Source organism: Hippichthys cyanospilos, chromosome 3 (genome assembly GCF_059441005.1).
Source record: "Hippichthys cyanospilos isolate Australia breed blue-spotted pipefish chromosome 3, RoL_Hcya_1.0, whole genome shotgun sequence".
NCBI classification, from domain to species: Eukaryota; Metazoa; Chordata; class Actinopteri; order Syngnathiformes; family Syngnathidae; genus Hippichthys; species Hippichthys cyanospilos.
The window spans coordinates 7,273,655-7,298,174 of NC_142371.1; the positions used below are offsets into that span (position 1 = coordinate 7,273,655).

Sequence of the window (24,520 nt, forward strand, 5' to 3'; positions counted from 1 at the left end):
AGCATTGTGGGATGCATGCATTTAAATAACCAATTGGCAGATCGCAAAGTGATCAATCTGAATGATGTATTCAGGAAATCCAAGTTAGACAGTGAAAAAAAATGCATTATCTAGTAAACTAGATTCATGAAAACCTTGCTTTTTATGAGCGTATGGGAGAGATGATATGCATCGCATTTGAATTTTGTTTCATTAACACAAAACAAAACCATTTCTGAAAAAATGTCTTCAAGAGAAATACGTATGCCTGAATCACTGCAGTGTGTGCATGCACCCTTGTGGACTCGATTGCTAATTGCAGTCCCCACAGCAAACAATGAGCATACCTTTTATTTCATATGTATGCTCCCTCTTGGACATGAATGCATATTGCAGTCTAGTGCCGAGGAAACACACACTGGACACTGTGGCTCATGGTTAATTTAAATTTGTCTTCTTGGTTGATTATCTTTAATATTTATTGAGGTTTAATGGGTTTTTTTGGGGGGGTGGGGCGGGGGGGGCAATGATGTTGATGATGGCAGTGAGCGATGCACACACAATAGGCTGATGGAGCGACAGACCAACTATATCAATTTTTGGCTTATTAAAATGGTGAACCAATGATGAGGAAGGAAGGGGCGGGGCACCGAAAATTTGACATGCCCACCACTGCTGTTTACTCACCAAAAACGCCCTCAGTGTTTTTTCTTTCTACATTCATGTATCTTTGACTATTCCTTTTCACTGCTACACTCTGAGTACCAGCCCTGCCCAATCAGAGAAAATGACAGAGTCTACAATTTGGTACGTCATTAAATGAGTATTGCCTCCATACCACCCATGCAGACTAAACACAAGTTCACATTCTCTAGTAGTCAGCAGTGCGCCAGAATGTTGAAAGGAACACGATAGACACAGAAACTCTAAACCTGATATATTTAGCTACAGATGAGATAAATTACTGCTTATTTCAATTTAAACTTCAAGTAGCAATAGCTTTGAGCAGCAGAAGCTCAGTCCGGAAGTTTGTGCAGTCTGACTGACTGACTGAGTTTTTTTGGTGCGCTGTAATACAGGGAAACAACAAAAGCATTATATGTCTTGAAAGAAAATATTTGAAGTCAAACAGACATCCGTATCAACGGAGTACCCAGTCCACACTAGTCAAAACCGACAATTTCTGCATTACGTTTGACAACTTCTTAGTTTCCCCATCCCCTCAGGTCGAGTCATCCTTGACAGCATACACTCTTTTGGAGCCCACATAAATAACATCACCAAGTCTATTTACTTCCAAAAATGATCAGCTCTGCCCACCTCTCACTTCACTTTGGCGAGATGGTTGCTCTCCATCTGACTTTGTTCTGATCCGTCTGTTTGGCTCGTCCCTTGGTCATGCTGATGTTACTCAGCTCAGGGTGATTCTGTGCCGTGTTTTTGCCAGTCTTCCTTGGCATCTTTGACCTTGCATGTGAATGAGTGATATGACTTATTTCAGTTATAACCTCCATCTAATTTCTGTTGTACTTGTCCACATTAAGGTTGTGGGTTAGCTGATGAGATTTGAGAGGTGTGCTCATCCTGGAATGATGGCTAAATAAATAAATATACTGCAGAAGCACAGACATATTCAAACCAATGGATGATTCAGAGTCTTCAATTAACCTGACATGAATGTGCGAGAAGAAGAAAATTACATTACTCAAAGAAAACAGGAAAACATGCAATCTCCACACTGGAGGGCCTGAGATATAAATCTGAGGCATCCTAATTGTAAAACTGACGTTCCAACTTTGACTCCACTTTGCAGCTATTTTTAGTTTATTCTGTTCAATATCTATTATTTGTTTTGAGGAATTACAGAGTTCAATTTTTTTACTTGATAAAATACTGGATTTATTAAAATAAATAATTAAAGGAGGTATATGCTGTACCTGTTTACCTGTTTTCACAATATAAACAATTCCCACGTGTCAAAACAAACTATTTAGAAAAACTAAACATGTCACAAACAATTGTTTGTGTTCTGCTTTGCTTTGTCCTGCATGTTTTGCTCAAAATAGCCCCAAGGCTCAAGTGTACACATACTGTATATATTCACGCCGTATACTGCAGAAGTTAAAATAGTTCCCTTAATTGTTTCTTATTGAGCCTCCACATGTATCTATTACGTGAACATCTGTTTGCAGAACATCTGTGTTTTGGCAACTAGAGCCATGAATGAGTTCCTCTCACAGCTGGTCAAAGATGTGAGCCGCTTCATATATGGCTGCCATTTTGTCTGAGACAAAAACGTCAGGCCCAAAATCAATTTTCATTTGTTTTGTTTGTGTGGTATTGTCTTTGTCCCCTTCGGCATTAATGGCCCCTAATTTGGTAGAAACATGTTGCGGTCAAAGATGTTTCATCAGGATGGCTTGGAGAAGCACTTTAGTCCCAACCATAATGTGTATTAGACATAGACATCCTTTTCTTTAATTTTCTTTATAAGAAATTAATATTTAGACTTCCAATTAAAGAAGGCCGTTTTACCTGTAGCTTTAACGGGGCTCACCATTTTGTTCTTGTTTTACCTCATCACAACTCAAAGTGTCAAAGTGTGCTTCTGTGTAACTATCCTTATTCCCATGCTTTATAATGACATTTGATCTATTTTAGCCAATCACAATCACTTATGTGGTTGGCTTGTGAGTCTCATTATGAAGAGCATGTTTACGAAAAAAAAAGCATGGAAAACTGAACATTATTTTTAGAAGTTATTGCTAGCACCGTGTTAACGCGTCACATAACCCACCTTTGTCAGTGACATCGTAACAGGTCACCTTGCACACTGGAAATGGAATTTTTAGAAGTAAAATTCAATAAAACTAAAACTTAGCAGAGACATTCGATAATAATCATTGTTTGAATGTTATTGCAATTGAACACACCTTGGCAACAAAACTCATGAGCAAAAAAACAAAACAAAAAACAACAAACAAATATAATGAGAGTTAAAAGCATCAAGTGCATTATCAGTCATCTTCTGAATGAGCGTCTTTTCACATTGCATATAGTGTGCAGTGTCCTAGGAGAATCAATCATCAATCAAACAAAAACATTTTTGTATAGCCATGAATCACCGAAGTCCCAAAAGGCTTCAGAGATGAAAAGAGGTCATGTCGAGACTTCTTTTGAAAAAAGAAGTCGTACAGAGCCATCTTTTCGTTGTAGGTCCAGAACAGCATCCCCTGCTCAAAGCTCCCAGAAGGGGAAGGAAAAATTCAAAAACCCCAACTTGGGGAAAATCAGAAACCTTCAGAAGGGATCGCAGGTGGGAGGAGACCCCTTCCAGGCTAAACAGGTTGACGTGAAGAATGTGCATATGTGTGTATCGTGAGTGCTTTTGGGTTTGACATACACATTTTGAGTGTTGGGCAAGTTACTTCAAAACTGTAATGCATTATTTATCACTTATTTCTGTCTTTTCAAAGTAATTAGTTACAGTACAATATTACTTTATTTGAAATGTAATGCATTACACTATTATTGCATTACTTTTATATTACTCTCACCACCATCACTGGAAATATGTATTTGCCATTCTAAATGTAGCTCATTATGCTCATTACTAATCCAGTGGAAGGTTGGCTTCAGCCTAAAATCAATACAAATCATTTAATCTGTTTTGTATTGTCAATCTTTCAAGACATGACAATATACAAAATCTTTTTTTGTATTTCAATCCCTTCATTACTTAGCTTCACAGCATGGTGATGCATTGTTTATGCTTTAGGCAGAAACTGTGCAATCCACAATTTTAATGTTAATATTCAAATTCAAGTTAAGTTGGCTAGTTTAGGAACAGACTTTTGAAAAAAATCCATTGTTTGGATTGGGCTAACGCTAGCAGCTAGCCTACAGCATTGTTAAGGTGTTAAACGTACTCGCTAACATGAGTTTTGTATGCTTCATCTTGATACATATTGACCATTTATAGACTATTATTAATAGCAATTGTACAGTGAAACTTATCGTTAGCTTAGCTTGTCATTATTGCTAGATGCAACATCGATCTTGCTGACAAGGTTTCCAAATTCTGTGGCGAATCCACTGTGGAAAGCGGCATCGTATTTGTAACGAGTACAATATTACTATTTTTGTGTGTCTAATTTATTACATTACTGTGATACAGTAAAAAATAATGCATTACAGTAATTACATTACTTTTGTAATGCATCACTCCCAACACTGCTTATTTTTTTAGTCCGGTTAATGGCTGAAAATGAGTTCTAACCCAATTGCCAGGAGATGGGCTTGGTGTGGACGAACGACTGTAATGCATAGGAAAATGGCAGGTAGCAAAACATTCACTTGATTGACTTGATCTGCTTACAAGTTAAAGTGTACCTGTGGTGCTCAGAAGTAAAACTATACGAGATGGGTTTTCACAAAGTCAGGCTTATATCTCTGAAAAATGAGATTAATTTGAATTTAATTTTTCAAAATGATGTACACGTGTAATACATAGGGGTAGCTCAAAAATGGACAAAGTTACAGCAATTTGAATGTCATCAATTTGAAATCCCTAGTTTTGAGAAAACACGTTTAAGCTTTTGAGGCATTCATCATCGTTCATTGATGCACATCATCCACTAATCCCTTATTTTCATTCACCTCAATCACAGTTTGAGCCTTTGTACTGCTGGGAAATGAAAGTTGAGACCTTAAGGAGGTTGTTTTTGTAAAAATCACAAAATTACAGCTCTGTGATAAATTGGTATTTTCGTCAATTAGTCAAACCTATGTTTGTGACATCAGCCTAATTTCATGAAAACTCATCACATTTAGGGTAAAAGAGAAGGAAAGACAGCATCTAAAGTTCTTTTTTTCCTTTGCTGGTTGTATTGAAGCAAGCTTAAAACAGCTCTTTGAAAATATTTGTCATATGCACAGGCAAATTTGCTAGATCCTGAAATCCATGACAATTTTCCATTATATCGTCCCTTGAAGTAATTGTAATACATTATTTCTCATTTAGATGTACTAGTTGTCTATTGTTAAGCATGTAGAATTGTCACACCAGAAAGTGTTGAAACCAAGTGCTGGTCCCTGTTGACTGCAGGTGGGTGGCTGACTGTGGAAGAGTGTAGAGCTGATATGTGCATTAGATTGTGCGTGAATGTGCAGGCAGCAAGGTGTGGTACTTAATACTGGGGGTACAATGTGGGTAGAAATAAATTGAAGATGGATGACAGCTAGATGCTTGCCACAGCCTGTTTGCAGGGAGACTCAAATGTTTTTTTTTTTTTTTTTTTCCGAACTGCAAAAGGAAGGGAGGCTATAGATAGAAGAATGGTTGTCTATTTATCATTTTCCACAGTAATCATCTTGTGACTAATAAAGATTAGTGGCTGTAATTCTATTTACCATAAATATTTCTGCCATCATTTAGCTTCAATGACAATTTGTAAGTTCAGTACGTCGTATTGTCTGCATCTCTCAATACGTTTTTAGTACGTTGTGTGTTTTGGCCAATATCTATCTTCAATTTGAACCCTTTCAACTTCTAGATAATTGCTTTTTATGCATTGATAAAATTAAACCTGGTATGAACTCTCACAGATGTGGACATAGAGGAAGGTGAAAAGTGATAATGATAAAGCTAAGTCAGCTTTTATTTTGCTGCCAGGGCCAACTTGCCCATGAGGTAATACAGAGAAATGCTGAAGGGGTTGCTGCCTTCAGGGGATTCCATCAAAAAAAACAAAAATGCTATTCACTTTTAAAATGTAAAAGCTAAAAGCTTTAACTTAAAACAAAGTCGTTAGAAAACTCACATTGTTTAAATGTTTGTTGCCATTTTCTTCATTTCGTTGATGGTGTTATTTTCATGTAATTTTAAAATTAGGCCTTTTAAATTCAGCACACAATTGGCAGGAAGCATGACTTATTCTGTTGTATGAATGGCATTAGGTTTTTACATTGATTTTGCCATCAACTGGAAGCATTATTTTTTCCCCACTAGTCACTATAAGATACTGGTATACATTTGTCAGACAAAGAGACTTATTTGTAATCATTTATTTCTGAGCAACTTAAGAGAAATTTGATCATTTGCTTTGGAATGTTTGTATTTATGTATGCGTATGTCAAAAGTGTGCTAATCACTCTGCTCAATCGTGCCATATGACAGGACAAGCCTTGTGACTGAATATTAGTTATCATTTATGAACGACTCACCCTTTTTTGTTCAAACAGAGAGGGTCTTGATGGGAACTTTACATCCAATTTTGACATTTCTCGCGTTTGTTGATTTGGCGTGCTTTCACATTCAGTCGGACTTTACAAACTCAAACAGATAAATTACAATTTACAAGATTTTGCTCTTTTTTATTTCTTTTATATATATAGGGTCTTGTTTTTGACCTTTAAATGTCTTGGTCTTGTCTCAGCCTTAATACTCTCTGATCTCAATTATGTCTTAGTTTTGTTTGGTGCGGTCTTGACTATAACACTAATGCAATCGAGGTGGCGGTTGGCTTTGACTGACCTATTTTGTGTTCAGAAACCCGACATGGGGCACTGCATTTAGAGGAACATATGGACACATACAATCGGTACCAATTTCAACGAAGAGCCGTTCCTACTGGTGGCTAATCAAGGAAGCTGTATTCACGCTCACAATGGAGCAAAACGCCCATTTTAAAATTCAATAAGCTGTGAGTGTTAGAAAATATGAAAACAACATCAAACCTGCTCTTGCACAGATTTAGAAAGCATTATGCTCATGTCAGACCCGCACTGGTAATGGAAAAAAAAAAACTGCAAAAAAAACATTACATAAAGTTATTGTCATTGCAACCTGTTATCGGAATATGAATTCCAGGTTTCTCTTAATGTGGCTTGAGGGTTTGTTTAAACTTGACGCTTTAAAAGTGCTTTCAAATTTCTTCAATGTTTCTTACTTGAGAAAGATGAATGTATGACACTGAGTTTTTTTTTCTTCCCTCACCATCAGTCATGTAGAATGACTGGGGGAAAGGATGCAATGTGAGTGGAATAGGTATGGTGTTTTCTGGCAGCCATATTGTCACCATTTACCTTTTACAATGTTGTGAAGGAATCCTGGATATTAAAACCTGTCACTTCTCCAACAAATACTCCATTATTGAGGGACTGTGAATCTGTGAAGGGTGAAATTGGGTGTGAAGGAGAAAATAGAGAATTGTCAGTGTATCCCACTCTATTGACTGTGAGGACATGGTCTGACTGTCTCATTGCGGTTCATTAGATTTGATGGCATAGACTATGAATTGTCTTGGATCAGACTGCGATGTACAAGTTTATTGCTACTATGTGCCAGATCTGAATTAAAAAAAAAGAGAGAGAATGGTGCTGATCCCTTTTTTCGCTGCATCGGGGTGCCTCTGTGTCTTTGTTAAGATTAGGTGACTCTGCGGGATGGCTGCGATGGCTGCTCTCCTTAGCAATATCACCTAAAATGACACACAGAGGTGAAACGTTGTCAGGAGATCCAACTGTTCAAGTTATTTCATGAGAATATGTGCACACAAACACTCACACACACATACAAAAGCCACTTAGCACATGGTAGACAGATCCATGCAATTTGCACAAACTAAAAATAATTGACCTAGACATTTGTTCATATTGCCATATCCATTTGCGTTCAGAGCAAAAGTCCACATTTTGATACAACGCAGTACATCACATATCGTTAAGAGAAGGAGGTCAGCATACTGTACTTCCATCAACCGACTCTGCTCTACTGCATCCATCCTTGTCAACACTCTTGTCACTTCATGCTTTGATTAGTGTAACTCTGTCCTCTTCAGCCCCACTTACAAGTTCCTCCATAACCTTCAACTAAAACTGCACAGAAACCACTGGCACCTGGTCAAACAAAGTCTTGAATTCATATCCCTGTTGTCAAACTTCAAGGCCATACACAGCCTCACACATCTGTCTGACCCGACAGATTGCTACTTTAGCCTATACCGATCCTCCATTGAAACATCCTGTACTTCTCATAATGGGTTGCATATACTTTAGGTATTAAATGAATAAATACAGTTTATTTATATAAGATGTCTATATATTTGATTGATGAAAAAAAAATATATCTATATATATATATATATATATATATATATATATATATATATATATATATATACCGTATTTTTTTTAAAAAGCTGACGGTGCGCCTTATAATCCGGTGCGCCTTATATGCGGATCAAATCATGTGCTGACTGCATAAACTATAATTTATGCCTAAAAATCCAGGTCAAACTGACCTGGCCCAAGGGTATTAAAGCCTACATGGCGCGATTAATTAACTTGATTTGCTGGCTCAACACGATTTTTTTTTTTTTTGAGGACTTAAGAGTGTGTGGCCCCATAGTCATGTTTGTCGTTTAAACTTCCCTGACTTTCTTTTATTCGTAACTTCTTTGTGCTCCATATTGTAATAGCGGGTCAAAAATATATAATGCACGCAGAGGCAAAATATAAAAAGACAGCGGTGCCAGCCTTCACCCGGGCTTGGCTCCAAACTCATACCATTGCATGTTTGTCGTTTAAATTTCCCTGACTTTCGTTGATTCTTAACTTCTTTGTGCTCCATATCGTAACAGCGGGTTAAAAATATATAATCAACACCAAGGGGAAAATCAAAAGAATTGCGGCGCTGCGTTCACAAGTGCATGGCTTGATCTGGATCTATTCTGCTCTCTGCGGCTCCTGTTTAGTAGTTAAATAGCAATTACCAATAACGCATTCTCTGTTTTATCTGATTTTTTTAATAACAAATGTTTCTTAGTATAATATCCATACAAAGTGTAAAGTTAATATTCTATTAATAAAGTTTTGATGGCTTTGCTGATTTAGTAAAGCACCATCTAGTGGCTGCATAATGCGACCCCAGCCAGTACTATGGGTTCAACTCTATGTGCGTCTTATAATTCGGTGTGCCTTATATATGACGTCAAAGTCCAAATAAAACCTGTTCTCACAACTCTCTGGCTTTGTCTTTGGTGATACTCTCTTGCTTCACGTCTCTCGTCCTCAGCAGCACCGTCCCTCGCTTCAATCAGCCAGGTCGGCTTTTATCCCATTACTTGATCAGCTACACCTGTTGAGGCAGTGAGGCATGCTGGGCATTGGAGTCCTCGGCATCTCGGCCATTTTGGGGTGTGGCATTGGTGCACAGAAGGGGAAGTAGCGGCCCTCTACTACACGTCCCCTTGTGATGCCACAATATATATATATATATATATATATATATATATATATATATATATATATATATATATATATATATATATATATACACACATTTATATACACACGCAAAGATTTTAGATAATGATCACAATATACACACATCCACTCAGCCTAGTATGTTAAAAAGCGATGACTACAAACGGCACCTTTCAGGCTGTCAGCATTTAAGGTACGCCTATCTAAAATTACGTCTATTAAACTGCCATTGAAAAGTAATCTGACTGCTCTCACCATCTGATATAGAGCACACAAGCACTTCTAGGTAGCAGCTAATTTATGCTAGAGGCTGCACTAAATGCTGGCAGGCACCATTCAATAACATGCCAGTTTAATTACTACAGGCACCATGCAATAACATGCCAGTTGAATTACTACGTCATTTTTTAGCATCCTGAAGTGGCAAGTGTATGTCCATTCCTTATTTATTATGGTAGCTTTTAATTTTGAAGTTTCACCACATTTGGCGCCTTGTATTGCTGTCATTCAAAGCAGTGCATACTCATGTGTACTCTATCGCCAAAAGACACGCCAAAATTAAAAAGAAATCCTTTGTACTTTTTGTGTGTGTGTGTGTGTATATATATATATATATATATATATATATATATATATATATATATATATATATATATATATATATATATATATATATATATATATATATATGTGGAGAGGGAAAGAGAGAGACAGAGGGATTAGAGAGAGAGAGAGAAATATACTGACACACACACACACGTATAAGCCGTTCCGAATGGCATGCCGCGGCCTAATGGCTGACTTTACTCGTCTTTTTACTGCTTTCTATCTCACTTCAGGATTCAATAATTGCCTCCCACAGTTGCTTTTTGGTAGTTGTACTGCCATCCACCCTCATGCTCCCATGCACCCTTTTCAGATGGTTCAAAGGTTCTCAAAAGGATTGAGGTTTGAGGACAGTGGGACGCCACTTCTTTTTATACCTTGACAAGAAATGGTCAATTTGAACTTCACACATTTTGCAGGAGTAAATTACATACCTTCACTCACCACTAAAGAGGATTGCATTGCCATTCTCAATTATTTCAGCACAAAACACTACACCACCATCTCCTCTCTGATAGCACAGCTTTGATGGGCCATTGTAGCCATTCATCAAATAACCAGAAGTCCATCTATCTTGACGAGAGGAGTCAAACTCATTTGGACTCAGGGGCCGCATGAGGGAAAATCTAACCTAAAGCATGCCGGACAGGTTAAATCATGCTATACTGTCTACCTAACAATTAGCGTTAAGTACATGTGGCTTTTTACTCCGCATTCTGGCCCGGACCCAAATAGAACCCAAATCACCGGGGCCAACTGTAAATATATCATCAAAAAGTAATTAAGATTAGGTTAAAATACAGTTAACTTCCTTTTGGATTCCTTGTATCACAGATTCACAATATAGCATTTTTCTTAAGTTGAATGAAAAGAATAGACATTTTCTATGATCTTTTTTTGATTTGTTCAAAAAATACATATTTTATGTAATAATTAATCAGTTAAATACAATGAAAGATGCATATCCAGAGGAAGGAAAATTCCCCAATCAAAATCTGTGCTTCTACAACTTTATGAAAAACACTTGGAACAGAGTAAAATGGTGCTATAGTTTCTCATTCTGGACACTGAGTGTCACCAATGTAATGATTAAAAAAACAAAAACAACTCTTGAAGAAGAAGTCATGACATCGTGGCAAATACATTTCGGCTACGTGCTAACTGCTGAGTTGTAAATACAGTCAATTTAAAATGAAATGTAAGACTGATTAGTTTTTGTAAAGGTGAATGTGGCCCAGATGGCCACCCCTCCCATTGGTAATCTCTTCGGGGCGATTTTACCTGCAATGAGCAGTAGTACGACAAAGCTAAATGCCAATGCTAATGCGAATGTTCCACTTTATGTAAGTGAAGCGATGAGAAAATTAATTAGCGCTATGTTGGCAACAGGTCAATTCATCTTGTAAGTTGCAGTGCTCGTCGTCACATTGCTTGTAAAAATAAGAATTTTTGTGTGTTGTTACGTTCATTGAGCACGAGGAAGCCTGCAAAGGAGGAGTGAGCCATTATCGAGCACGAACATGAGTTGCATCTGACAGCATCTTGGACCTCACGCTTGTTAACCGCTCTATTTTGTAAATTGCAGTGCCGATCTTTGCATTGCCCGCAGGCCGTATGTTTGACACCACCGATCTAGACTATACACAGTAGCAAGTAATTTATCAACAAATAAAAAATAAATATTGTATATCTGAGCCTACTGCAATTGCTTCTTTTTTAGATCCGAACAAAATGCTGCTTTATGCATGACTTCTTGGGCCTCCAGAGGCACTGACTGTTCTTCCCCTCATTAGCTTTATAACTGCGGCTCTCGTAAGACAATGCATTTGCCTGGCAGAAACAATTTTAATATGCCTTTATCTGACCAAATCCCGTTTGTCCTTAATGTCACACTCTTACTTTTTTTTTCAACAACAATATTGTCCCACTCTTACTTTTTTTAAACAATAATCTCACTTAATTTTTCTTGGTGTCCAGTGTTTCCATCCCTTATACAAAGCACTGAACAAATTCATTCTTTTCAAGAACAAAAAAAAACAAAACAAACAAAAAAAACAGAACAAAACAAAGTAAATCCTTCTTTCTTGCTGCATAAAATTGTGCTGCTTATTCTGGAACAACCTCCTTTATCCTCAAGTTCAAATGATAGTGAAAAATAAATAAACTAATCAAAGGGGGCAGTCACCATTCCAGGTAAACAATAACACATTTCTTATGGCAGCCTATTTATCTGACATACCTTCCAGGTTTTAATTCAGGGTTATCAAACCACATCACTCGTAGAAAACTGTCAACGATTTTCAGTGGGATCGTGGCACATAAAAGCTACAAAAACTGCAACTGTCTTGACAAAATCGATTTTTAGCTCCTTCAGAGATGAATCAAAGTCAAGTCATTGGGGAGACGTCCAAAATTTTCATCTATAAGAAGTGTCTCACTTTTGCACACTTGGAAAAGCAATGATAAGATAAACTCCTGAAGAAATGTCAAAATTCAACATAAATATACAAAGATTATTGTAGTTATGTTTGTTGTACCGATGGACGTCTGGTATGGAACTACTGATATTTTTACTGCGGGTGGAGACTCAAAGATTCCATAGCATAATATCACACACCCACGCAGCTAATCAGAAATGCTGTTTATTTTGCCATCTTAGTTTTACAAAGTTCACCTCGCTCCCCTCCACACACCCACAGCTATCGACCACATTACCCATACTTCGCTGTCATCCCATCCAAACTTTATAATTGCACACCTCTTTCATTTCCCTGCCATGATCAGACTCCCAGTGCCCACTCCACCAACTCCTTATCCACCTCTACCACTGTTTCTCTCACTGTGTGGCTCTCTCTCGCTGAGTCACAATGTAGTCACCATCCCACACTGTGTGGGGAGGGAGACAAGAGCTTGATGTATGAGAGCATTGTAAAGCGTGGGAAGACTAAACTGCATTGCTCAGAGATCTGCATTCGTGTGTGCTTCTATGCGTTTGTATGTGTGCCAAAGGAGCTGAGGCTTATAGGTCTGCGATCCCTGGACGCCTCTGAATATGTTCCTTCGGCTTATACTCTAGCCCTTATGAAGTTAAATTTGAGTGGTTAATGCACTGCAGAAGTTACTTGGAGAAACATTTAGAGAAGAAATAATGACACATTCGCTGTAGATGAATGTGGAATCTGCAGGGAGGACCTGCACACAAGAGCACAGCGGGGGCGAATTTGAGTCATGGACACTGTCTTGGACAGGTCTTACATAAACAGCCTTTTTCTGAGGAAAAGAAAAAGTGGTGTAAAAGTCAACTTTGAAAAGGGCCCTTCCATCAATCATTTTTTATTTATTTATTTTTTTTTTTGATAGCGCTTGTCCCTTAGAGGAGCTGTAGCCTGTCCCGGCTGATTTGAGTGATAGAAAAGTTAGACCCTGAACTGGTCACCAGTTAGTTGTTTCAAAGCACTCTCTGTTGATTTTAAATTGAGTAAATACATTTTGGTTAAAACAATGAAGAAATTGTATCATCATTGATGACCGGCAAACTTTGGGAAGGCTGTGACTTTGCTAAGTCACTTTCTGCGCATGCAAGCTTTATCAGCAACAAAGATGTGTGATTCAAGGAGGACAAAAAAATAAAGCCCTACCAAGTGAGCTGTCACTCCAACGCGTGAAAAACAGGGAAATCTGATCCCCATGCTGAAGGACCTTAAAGAGAGAGCTTTCTTTTTTTTTTCTTTTAATCGCTCCCTCTAAAATAGAACATCCATCTTCGGAATTGAAATGTCTGGTTGGCTGACCTGCACCTGAAACCAAGGAGTATCCGACATGATATGTATTTATAGACAGTGTGGTTTGGCAGATAGTACTCGAGGTGCTGCTCTGTGAAACAGAAGGGTGTGATAGCTTGTGTTCTTGGTATAACTCACAACAAGACTGCTTGAGGTGTGAAATAAAAGTTGAGTGACAAGTAATCATGGATGCATTTAAAAGGAATTTAGTTTTGCTTTACGTTTAAACTAATTCAGCATGATATAGGGAAGGGATCACCAACCTTTTGGAAATTAAGAGCTCCATCCTTGGTAATGAGTAGCATGAAGGGCTACCAGTTTGATAGACACTTCTGAAAGGGCGAATTTGCTCAAAGTATCTGTCATAATTTTTGTCATAGGTCAAATAATGCTTTATGTCTCATAATAATTAAGAGACAGCTGTAGTAAATTTAAAAATCAAGTGTAATTTGTAATGTAAATGTAATATATGTATAATTGTTTGTCAAATTCTCAGAAAATCACAATGATCACTTGTAAGCTATTTGCACAACAGGTCTATGGGCTACTCATGTGATCCTTAGGGGCTACCTGGTGCCGACGGGCACTGCGTTTTTGACTCTTGAACTAGGGCTTCAGAATAACCACATTAATGTAAAAAAAAAAACACTCAATTGAATGCTTGGCAAAAGGCTGAAAGTGTTTACTTTGTATTTATGTTGACTGTACTCATCCGTTTCGGGGCCGCGAGTGAAATGGAGTCTACTATGGTCGTGAGCAGTTCACGCGGGAGGCAATTAAATACAATACATCATTTGAATCATAAATGCTCACCACATTCTCCAATGTTAATTGCTCTAAAATGTTGTAATGTAAGGACTCTAATGTTTGTAATAATTCCAGAAAAGCAAAGTATACCAGCTTTAAACACATTTTTATTTCTTTATAGAACACTTCTTTACAGGTTAATCCTACTGACCAGATGCAAGGGTTCTGTTAAACAACGAACGAATGAACACGTTTCATTTTTTTACCATACATTCTTTTTTTTTCATTTCTCAAAAGGCCTGTATCATGCTAATGAAACTTTTTGGAGCTTTTAACCATGTTCAAATCCAAATTCCTCCCCACCCTCCCCAAAACCTCTGAGCATCCGTGCTCATTGCTCTGCTCAGTACTAGCCCCACTCAAGGAGAGAAAAAAATCTGATCTCTGATATTTCCCCTGAACAGCAGGAGTCAACAGTAAATATATTGTTTCAAAAAATAAACTTTACTTTGCATGCATTAATTGCATGTAACAATTCATTCTTGCCATATATGTTTGTGTTACTAGTGTTGTGTGAAAAAAAAAGACCAAAAACGGAATGAACGGCCCAGACATGAAGGATAATATAATTTAAAAAGAGGGAGGAAAAAGTTACGATGTCTCCAGCTGATTCAATTGAGAGTGTACCGGTTAGAGAACACGGGAAGGTAATCCATTCGACTTGTTTTCTATTTGCAGTCTTTCAGCATATACACACAATCATAAACCAAAAGCACATACATTATGCTGGCGAGGCGTTCACAATGTGGGAAATCTGAAACACGCTTAACAACGTGCAAGACATATATAATTTACGGATACGAACACCAGAAAAAAAATATCAAGAGTTTACAATAATTTAGATTTATTCTGTTTTTCTATAGTTTCTACTTTGTTGTCAAAGTGTTGGTGCATTTTATATACGGTAACATTGAAAACACCATAATGTGAACCCAAAATTAAGAGCTAGTATACACAGGTCTGTCTTATATTTGGGGAATTACTGTTCTTCCTCAGGAAACAACGACAAAAGACAAGACAAGACACAGTGTCTAAGAGTTGATCAAGCTCAAAGTAACAAAGTAACAGGCATTAAAGAATAATCTGATGGTGTTCTTCAGCTTCTGCTGCACTTAAATACTTTGCTAATTGGAGATGATCTAAAGGTGTGCGGCAGGAGATCCCCCCCCAGGTCACAAACAGAAACTCTGCAATGAACATGACCAACAGAGGGAAACCAAGAAGCAGACACACAACAACATGTATTTGAATGGGTGTCATATGTAACACATTTAAGCTTAATTTATGTATTACTATGTATTTTATGTTTTGTTTTGTTTTTTCAAACAAGCTGTGACTTGGTTCTGTGTAAAGGAGTGACATCCATGTCAATTCTTTGCATTTCTTCTTTGCATTGCTTTCCTAATCATTGTGTGTAAAAATGACATGTTCTTTTCATTGCTTATAAAAATGACCTTTTCCTTTGTTTTGAATGACAGGTGAGCTGAATAAGCTTATCAGCAAATATATATATATATATATATATATATATATATATATATATATATATATATATATATATATAGGGTAAATAATGATGATACTGATGTTGCAACTGCTGTAAGAGGTTATCGTGTATATAAATGTAAAAACTAAAAATAATCGTCAAGTATCAGCCATTTTTCCCATTATTTTTGCCCGGTATTTGAAGGGCGATAATTCGGGGCGATAGGCCAAGCCCCAGTAATAGTAATTGGTAGCACAGTGAAAGTGGTTTGCACATCTGCCTCACATCAAACCTCAAACTCCCTGTGGAAATATTTTATCTGTGCTTGTGTCGGTTTTCATCAGGTACTCCTGTTTCTTCTCACATTCCCAGAATGTGCGCTTTAGCTTGACTGAATACTGTGAATTGTCCCTAGATGTGAATGTGCCTTGCATGGTTGCAATCTACAATATATGTGCCCTGCTACTGACTGTGGACCAGGCCAGATTTGATATTTTTGTAAATGTCATGGAGATTATTTCTGACTAACTTGATAAGACTGGTACTTTTGTAGAACAAATAACTTATCAAGTTATCAACTCTATCTGTAATTTTTAAATGGTATTGCCCCTATTTTTTTATGATAATGGTTCCTTCTCATACAAAATGAACATTTACTAACCCTTCGCTGTTCAGCTCTTTTTAATGATAGTCTTGGCAATTTATGTTGAGTGCACTGCAATCAAGAGTAGAACTTGACACTGCAACCACTCCGTACAATTACCCATCCGTCCCCTTTACCCTCTGGACAGCACTCACAACTACTGCTCTTATTTGTATTTAAGTATGTTTTAGTGTGCCGTTGTTCATAAAATAACGCTGCTTTGCTACAAGTTCTCTCACTGTCAATTCTTCTGTGTCATTCTGGTGATTTCTCTTGTGTGAGGTGGCGGTTCTCATTAAAATGTAAATATGCTTGCACAAGAGACAATCTTCTCTGAGTCCATCATGTAGGAGCCCAGGTTGTTGCACGTACTATGTACCCAAAGTTTCAATTATTAAAACACTTTGACCAAATTGACTGACACAAGTTCTTCAATATTAATGTTTCATTAAATTGTCTCAGCTGAACAATAATGATCGGCTTTCACCATAGTGAAAATGTAAATGTGTTTGGCCATCCATCTTTTCTCTATCAAGCTTAAATTCATTTAAGTGGTAAGTGAGTTGGATCCTCAGTGCAGTTTGAGGTACTGTATTTGCAAATGTTTGGACCTTCAAAATTAATGTCTTTTTTTTTCGCAAAAAGTGTGTCGCCACAGCAACAGTTTTAATTGGTTAAAAAAAAAGAGAGATTTGCTTTTACTTGATATTTTGAAAGTCTTCACAAGAAACCCCTAACCCCTAACCACTCAGTTTTAAGCCAGTTTGATCTATAGGATGTATTCTTGGAAATATTAACAACAGGACAAAAGGTTCAGCATATTTTGAGCATTTTTTTGTTGGTCTTCGGCTTTTACATGTGCTTCAACCTTATATAGATTTTGGTGAAACGTACAATTTGAGATGTTTTTATGAAAAATTTGTAGGGTTTGAATCCAATCTGTGGCCCAACTACGCGGACTGTTGAAGTTTGTATGTTCATGCTGCATTTGCATGTGTTCTCTCTGGGTATTTATTTATGACATTTCTATCAGATTTATTTCTTATTTGCTGAAGGGCTTTTCGGCTTCTGTGATGTTAAAACATGACGTTTGTAATTTTTTGTGAAACATTGTTGCTGTGGCAACACACCATTTGCTCAGAAAATGATTCTGAGAAAATAAACATGGACAAAAGCTCATGATGAAACAGCACACACACAAGACCTGGTAAAATAATACATTTTGAATTAGTTTACTGTGCTTTTTTTTTTCTCTATACCTGGCTCAGTAGCAGCCCCAAAACCTTAGAACTGTGAGGCTATTTTGCAAGCTACTGTTTCACCATGCTGGCTCTGTAGACCTCAAATTTAGCTGCTCAAATGTGATGTGACTTAAAGCCCCTCTGATTAACCCCAAATAGAATTCAGCTGTTACTTAACCATTGTCAAAAAGGGAAACGTGCTTTCCTGAAAAGTGCACAACTGCCACTCAGAAAACAATAAGACAGTAATCACATTCTACTAAATACTGTAAATACTTAAAGTAAAAATACCCTTGCTTACAAATTATAATATATGATAATAAATGCTAATGATAATTATTTTTTTTACCAACATTTCTTTTGAAAAAACACACTCGCACAATTGAGATCTTAATGTTAGAAGATTGCCAACATCCTTCTATACAATTTAAATTCAATAACAGGAGAGTAATTAACACTCATCCTTCTACATTTTGGTTTAAGATATTTTGAGGTATAACACAGTTGTTATGTCAACATACAAGAGTGATCAAGTAATGATATGGGTTCTGCATAAGTCTCTGCACTAAACACTACTATAGTACCGTATTTTCTATTTATAAGGCTTACCCTCAATTAAAGATATAATTTAAGACCTTTTCCATATAGAAGGGGTACTGGATTATAAGGCCCACCCTCAATTATTGACATATTTTATAACTTTTTCAATCACAATATAGTAATACTGAAATTAATAACAATAATAACGCAAATAATACCTGTGAACTTTCAATAACATAATAACTCAATGTCAATATGACCAACCTTGTCAAAGGTTGTAAACAAACTGTAAACACACAAAAGAAACAGGTAAAGCTTATTTTATCAGTTCATTCCCCATCTAGCAATCCCAAGCTCAATATTGATCCATATATAAGGCGCACCTGATTATACGACACACTATTATGGCGTTATATTTGTGCCACAATTACGCACGCGCGGAAAAAAAAAATGAGCGGAGAAAATCAAACTGAGCGAGCGAAAACAGATTTTGAGAGCAAGAAAAAAACTATTGAGCGCATAATGATAAGAGTTTGAGCGCGCGCCGATGGAGTTTGAACACAGAAAAAGAAATTGCTCGCTCAAAATTCCTTTTTGCTCGCTCGGGATAGCCCTCTCTCGCTCAACATCTCGCTCTCGCTCGCGATACTCCTCTCTCCCTCGCTCAACATCGCGTTTGCTCAACATTGAGCTCTCGCTCGCTCGAGTCGTCCTCTGCGCTCGCTCAGTTCTGCTCACGCGTTACGTTTGTGCCACAAAACCAGCCAATCAGAGCTTGTAAAAGCACTTTGATTGACACAGCTCAGTATCCAATGAGATTGGATATCTCGAGATGTTGAGCGTGAGAATGCTATTGCGAGCGAGCAAAAAGGAATTTTGAGCGAGAAACTTCTTTTCAAGAACTTTTTTTCTGCGCTCAAAATCTGTTTTCGCTCGCTCAGTTTTATTTTCAACGCTCAAATTTTTTTTCCGCGCGTGCGTAATTGTGGCACAAATATAACGCCATACACTATTAGCTTTTAAAAAAATCAAGGCTTTAGGTGCCCCTTACAGTGCGGAAAATACGGTATATAGATACTAGGCTTTGTGTGGAATAGAATAAAGAAGAATACCTTTATTGTTACTGCACATAGGTATACAACAAAATAGGGAGCACTCCTCCATTTGGCACATATTAATATGAACAATAAATAGAATAAATAATGTATAAATAAAGAATAAATAGAAAATAAATCATAGTTTCACAGGAGTTGCAATCATTGTTATTTTCTGTGTTCTTGTTTTGTGCTGAGTGCTTGAGTTAAGTAATTATAATTTTGAATGGAGGAAGTGTTAGCAATGGCAAGGCAATCCACAGTGCATCATGTTAATCACAACATCTTTAACGAGAAAGTTCTTGTCATGTTCATATTTCTAATATTTTGAGTTAGTGCTGGCTTGTATTGCAATACACTCCAATACAGCAGACGCATATTTCAAGACATACATGCATGCATTGCGATATATATTGAGCAATGCTTGGAGATATGTGTTTACTTTGTTGTTTTGTTGTTTTGCTGCCTTGCTGTCATCCTTTGGTAAATTGTTTGAAAACGAGTCCATCATGGATGATTGACTGCTGACAGCTTGTTTAGTGCTTCTTTTAATTTTCATATTGTGGTCTGGCTTGCTGGACCCTACTTCGGACATGCTTGTGGCTGGATAGTGACACGGCTTGAGTATTGACAAATTCACCATTCTATCCACCGGACATAGAGTTTGTTGGAAATATAAACTCATGGCAACTTTATCCATCATATTGTTGACATCCTTTCTTTATTTAAGGCTGAAATCTTTCCCTCATATTACGAACAACTTCAAGATCGACTTAATCTTGCTCAGCCATTTTACCACTGTACCCCTAAGTGAAACAAAGCCAAATCTATGACTCGCGTTGGAGAGAAAAAAAAAGCAACAATGAAAACCACAAAGTGTTAGTGTAGTTATCATTTATCCATCAAATATGTTATTATGATAAAATATTATCAAATATTACAAAAAAGGGTACACACATCACTTCATATTGCAATGCACCAAAATACTGATATTAACACCTACACAACAAATTGCCATTAAAAATTGCCAAACATTAAAACATGTAATTTGTGTGTATGCATGTGTGTGTGCCACAGATCCTGTAGCGATGAGCTTTGCATTACAGTTCTTCAACGTCTTAGCCTCAGCTTAAGCTAGTCTTACTTAAATGGGCCTACACCATCAGTGTATACATATATGTACATATATGTACATATGTACATATATATACATATGTACATATATATATATATATATATATATATATATATATATATATATATATATATATATATATATATATATATATATATATATATATATATATATATATATATATATATATATATATATAGTCACACACACACACAGACGCTTTTTATGCTTTTCCCTACTTCTACTTCAATTCCCTACCCTCATCTTATCTGTCCCATTATTTTTTCTCCTGTCTGTCCCTGCCTCCCTTCATGGCCTGCATTTCTCCTCCCCCCTGCTTTTCCTTTCACTGCCTGTTATCTCCAACATGCAGTTGACTGCTTCTGTCCTCTGGGTGTCAGCACTTGCCTTATCCTCCATTCAACCATACAGCTTTATGTGAACTAGCCACCCCTATTCTGTCAGCATTTTATTTCCAAGTATTTTCTCACTCCACACTCTGTCATTTTAGCCCTTTCTCTTTTCCCAGTCCCTCATGCATAAACTCACATCAAAACACACTGGAAAATCAATAGATGCGGAGCAACGCGGCATCTGTTGTGAGCGTGAGGGTGCGTGTGCGTGAGTGTGTTTGTGTGTGGTGTATGGTGTATGGTCGGGGGGCACGCACACACACGTGCTATTGTACGTAAATTTGGTTATGTGTGTGTGTCGGGGGTGGGGGTCCTAGTTTGGTGGCAGATATCGATTTCAAACATGTGAAATTTAAGCTGCACCAAGAGATAAACCATCCACTCATCCCACTGCTCTAAGTAGAAGCAGTAAAAGGATGTCTAGAAGTTGAATTATACAGTAAAACTCATCGAAACAAACTGCTACGCTGTACTGAACAAGATTACGGTACATTTTCAAGAAGTGTGGTTTACAGTAATGCAGGTGCATGTGAGTGAGGATGACCGACATTTTGCACCACCCCACTGCCTGGGGTGTCTGGATACATCAGAATTCTTCAGAATAACTAAGGGCATGCACAAATATCGTCGTCATGGGTGACAGCACTGAGATACTTTCCATTATTGAGGAAAACGAAAAGTCCATAGGGTGGGCTATATTGCGGAGAGACATGCTATGACGGTTTTCAGCATGCCAGACAGACGGGATAACTACAAATGCACTTGCCACGGATGTGGAACTACTGCTTTAGACGTATTTACTTAAATCTTAAATTATTAAACCTTTTACAGTAACTGGCAGCTGTGGTCATATTAGCGGCACCCGGAAGTCGAATGATAGTATACTGTATAAGGTTTAATCATTTAGGTTAATATGTGTACAGTACTGCAGTAATATTTGTCTTAAATAATATGTACAGTATGAAGATTTTTCACATTAAAAAAATAAGGGGGGGGGGCGCACTACTTCGCAATCTTCACTTATCATGGCTGGGATTCGGTCCCAATTAACTGCGAAAAACGAGGGATTACTGTATACCTATAATAATTCAAAACAGCAGTTGATGGTTCTTCTTCTGCATCGGGCTTTTTTTAGTTTCCCAAACACTTGAAGAATGTAATAACGCTATAGCATATGTTTGTTTTTCTTTAGACAGTGACAATATCTGAGGGAAAGAAACTTACTTGGGAATTCAATTTTGCTAGTGTTTGAAAACCGGGAATGAATAAATAATGGATTAAAAATAGCTCCACTGCTTTTACAACTACAGAATATTTTGTCATTTTAAAGATCAGTAGGAAACTGACACAATTAATCACTTATTGTGCAAAGCTCTTTTTTAAAAATTCAGCCATTGTGTTGGTAGAGCCAATCAAGACCAGAGGGTCAAGGCACATTCAAGGAGAGGAAAAAGGACATTTTGCTGCACAGCCACAATTAAGCTACAAGAAATTATTAATTTACATAATTGCTCTGTCATTTGTGGTGCATGGCACTCTGTCTGTCTTACAGGAATTTTTGAATCAATGACTGTATGTCAGCCAAATGATGAACATTTGCTTATACATATCACATATTCAGTGTGATTCTTGTTCGTTCTCTGTTCCTTCCTGTTTATATTTGTTTGGTGAAATGTGATCAATGGCCAAGATATCACAGCCAACAAAATGCTGGATGGTGATTAATTTTGCGTTTTGCCTTTTCTGTGAAAATCCTTTTAAACTTTTAAGCATTTTGACAGGTATGGACATTGTGAAACCACATAGCATTCATGTCGATTAATTCATATTTGACATTTTCTGTGGAAATCCTCTTTCTGGGCTATTGAACATGTGGCAAATTTGCTTCGGCAGTGTACAAATCTGTTTAAAAAAAAAAAAAAAAAAGAAGGTATCTGAACAGGAGCTTCACCATCGCTGACTGGAACTCTCCTTGAGGAGACTGCCATGATTCCCTCGGGGTCTGTGTTTTGACTGCATGCTTACATGTACATTTTGATATACAGTACAGTTTCTACAATACATTTCCTACTGTACTCTGTTTTTCAAACGGGGTAATGTAGAACAAGGCTTGCAACGCTGTCAGGAATGCTTGTCTCATTTCCCCCCAATTTTTTGTTCCTCCTACCACCTTGCTCTCTCCTCTGTCGGACTTCTGGTAAAAGGCACTAACACGTCAATTGATGCAACAAGCACGGATGCAAAGAGAGAAATGAGATGAGGCCCTTGCTGCCTTCAGAGCTAACGTTAGTAAGGTACATTCAGCGTTGTACCAAGATCTGGGCACCCATTATTAATCATCATGAGGAGTTCATCGCCGGCGTTTGTTTGCAGGGGGGCATTCATATAACTATTTAGCAACCACAGGGACTTCATGTGCTTGATACTGCAGTAGTTGTTTTTGTATCTTAAGAATAAAGGAGAGTTGGTAGCTTCTTAGAACAGCACAGCTGTGAGTGCGGACGGGGCACTCAAATCTTTATTCATAATACAGCATACCATAGCAATTATGCATAGGCATTAAAAGAGACATGAATTAATATTCTTTACTTCACATTCTTAATTTTGACCTGCTCTTTGGACCTATGTGCACATTTTTCAAACTTAAACTAACTTCTGCTACCACTCTTACCCTTACCTCCTTTTAGGTAAAGACCTGCATATTTCTCGCAGTCAGTCACTTCGTTCAGTGGACAGTCGGAAGCAGCTTGAAGATGTAGACAAGCCCCTCAGTGGACAGCAAAACCCCCAGACAGGTGAGAGAGATAAACAGCACTCTAGTTGTGGACACACCTATTTCACTCTACCTGCAACAAACCAAACATTATGAAAGTAAAATGAAGTTCCTCTACAGCAGTGCTTCTCAATTATATTTTGCAAAGCCATCCTAGGAAAAAGAAAACATCTCGTGCCCCCCCTTTGCCTCGCCGACCATAATTAAGATTATTATCTATAAAAATTGTATAAGTATAGCTAAAACGGTATCCTTTTTAACATTGACAAAAGGAAAACAATATAAAACAACTACTTTTTTTTTTACAGTATTTATAAAGATTAAAGCTATGTAGCAGAAAACAAACCCAAGAGCATCAAAGTGCCAGAAAAAAAAGATGCCAATCCTATTACTTTACACAAATACACTTCACATGATAAAAACAAATCCTTTCCCTGGGGTCATTCGCGACCCCCCTGGTATCTTCTTGCACCTCCTCAGGGGGGGGCCACCCCGCTATTTGAGAAGCACTGCTGCTCTAAAACACAAGTGAGTGTCATAAATTCAAATGGTCAAAATCAGACATTGCTCCATTCTTTCTGATATCGCTCCACTTTTGTTTCGTCATTTTGCAGCAAGACATAGCAAGACGTTTATGACTGGGTGCACCAGTTGCATGAGGCAGGTGATAGCTGCGTTTTATATGTATACCTATGACTGTGCCCAAGAAAAATGGAGACACATGTTAGGAGAGCAATAATGATCTTTTTACTGC

General features: G+C 37.5%; 1 protein-coding gene across 6 annotated transcripts in view; it reads left to right on the plus strand.

Moving 5' to 3' along the window:
• The window catches only part of adgrb1a (adhesion G protein-coupled receptor B1a), a 123,791-nt gene that overhangs the window by 32,975 nt on the left and 66,296 nt on the right, over positions 1–24,520 (plus strand). For all 6 annotated transcript variants that reach the window (XM_088410107.1, XM_088410105.1, XM_088410108.1 and 3 more), the window contains one exon: positions 23,681–23,788. In XM_088410107.1, the coding sequence (XP_088266233.1) occupies positions 23,681–23,788 (108 nt within the window). The remainder of the gene's footprint in view (positions 1–23,680; positions 23,789–24,520) is intronic.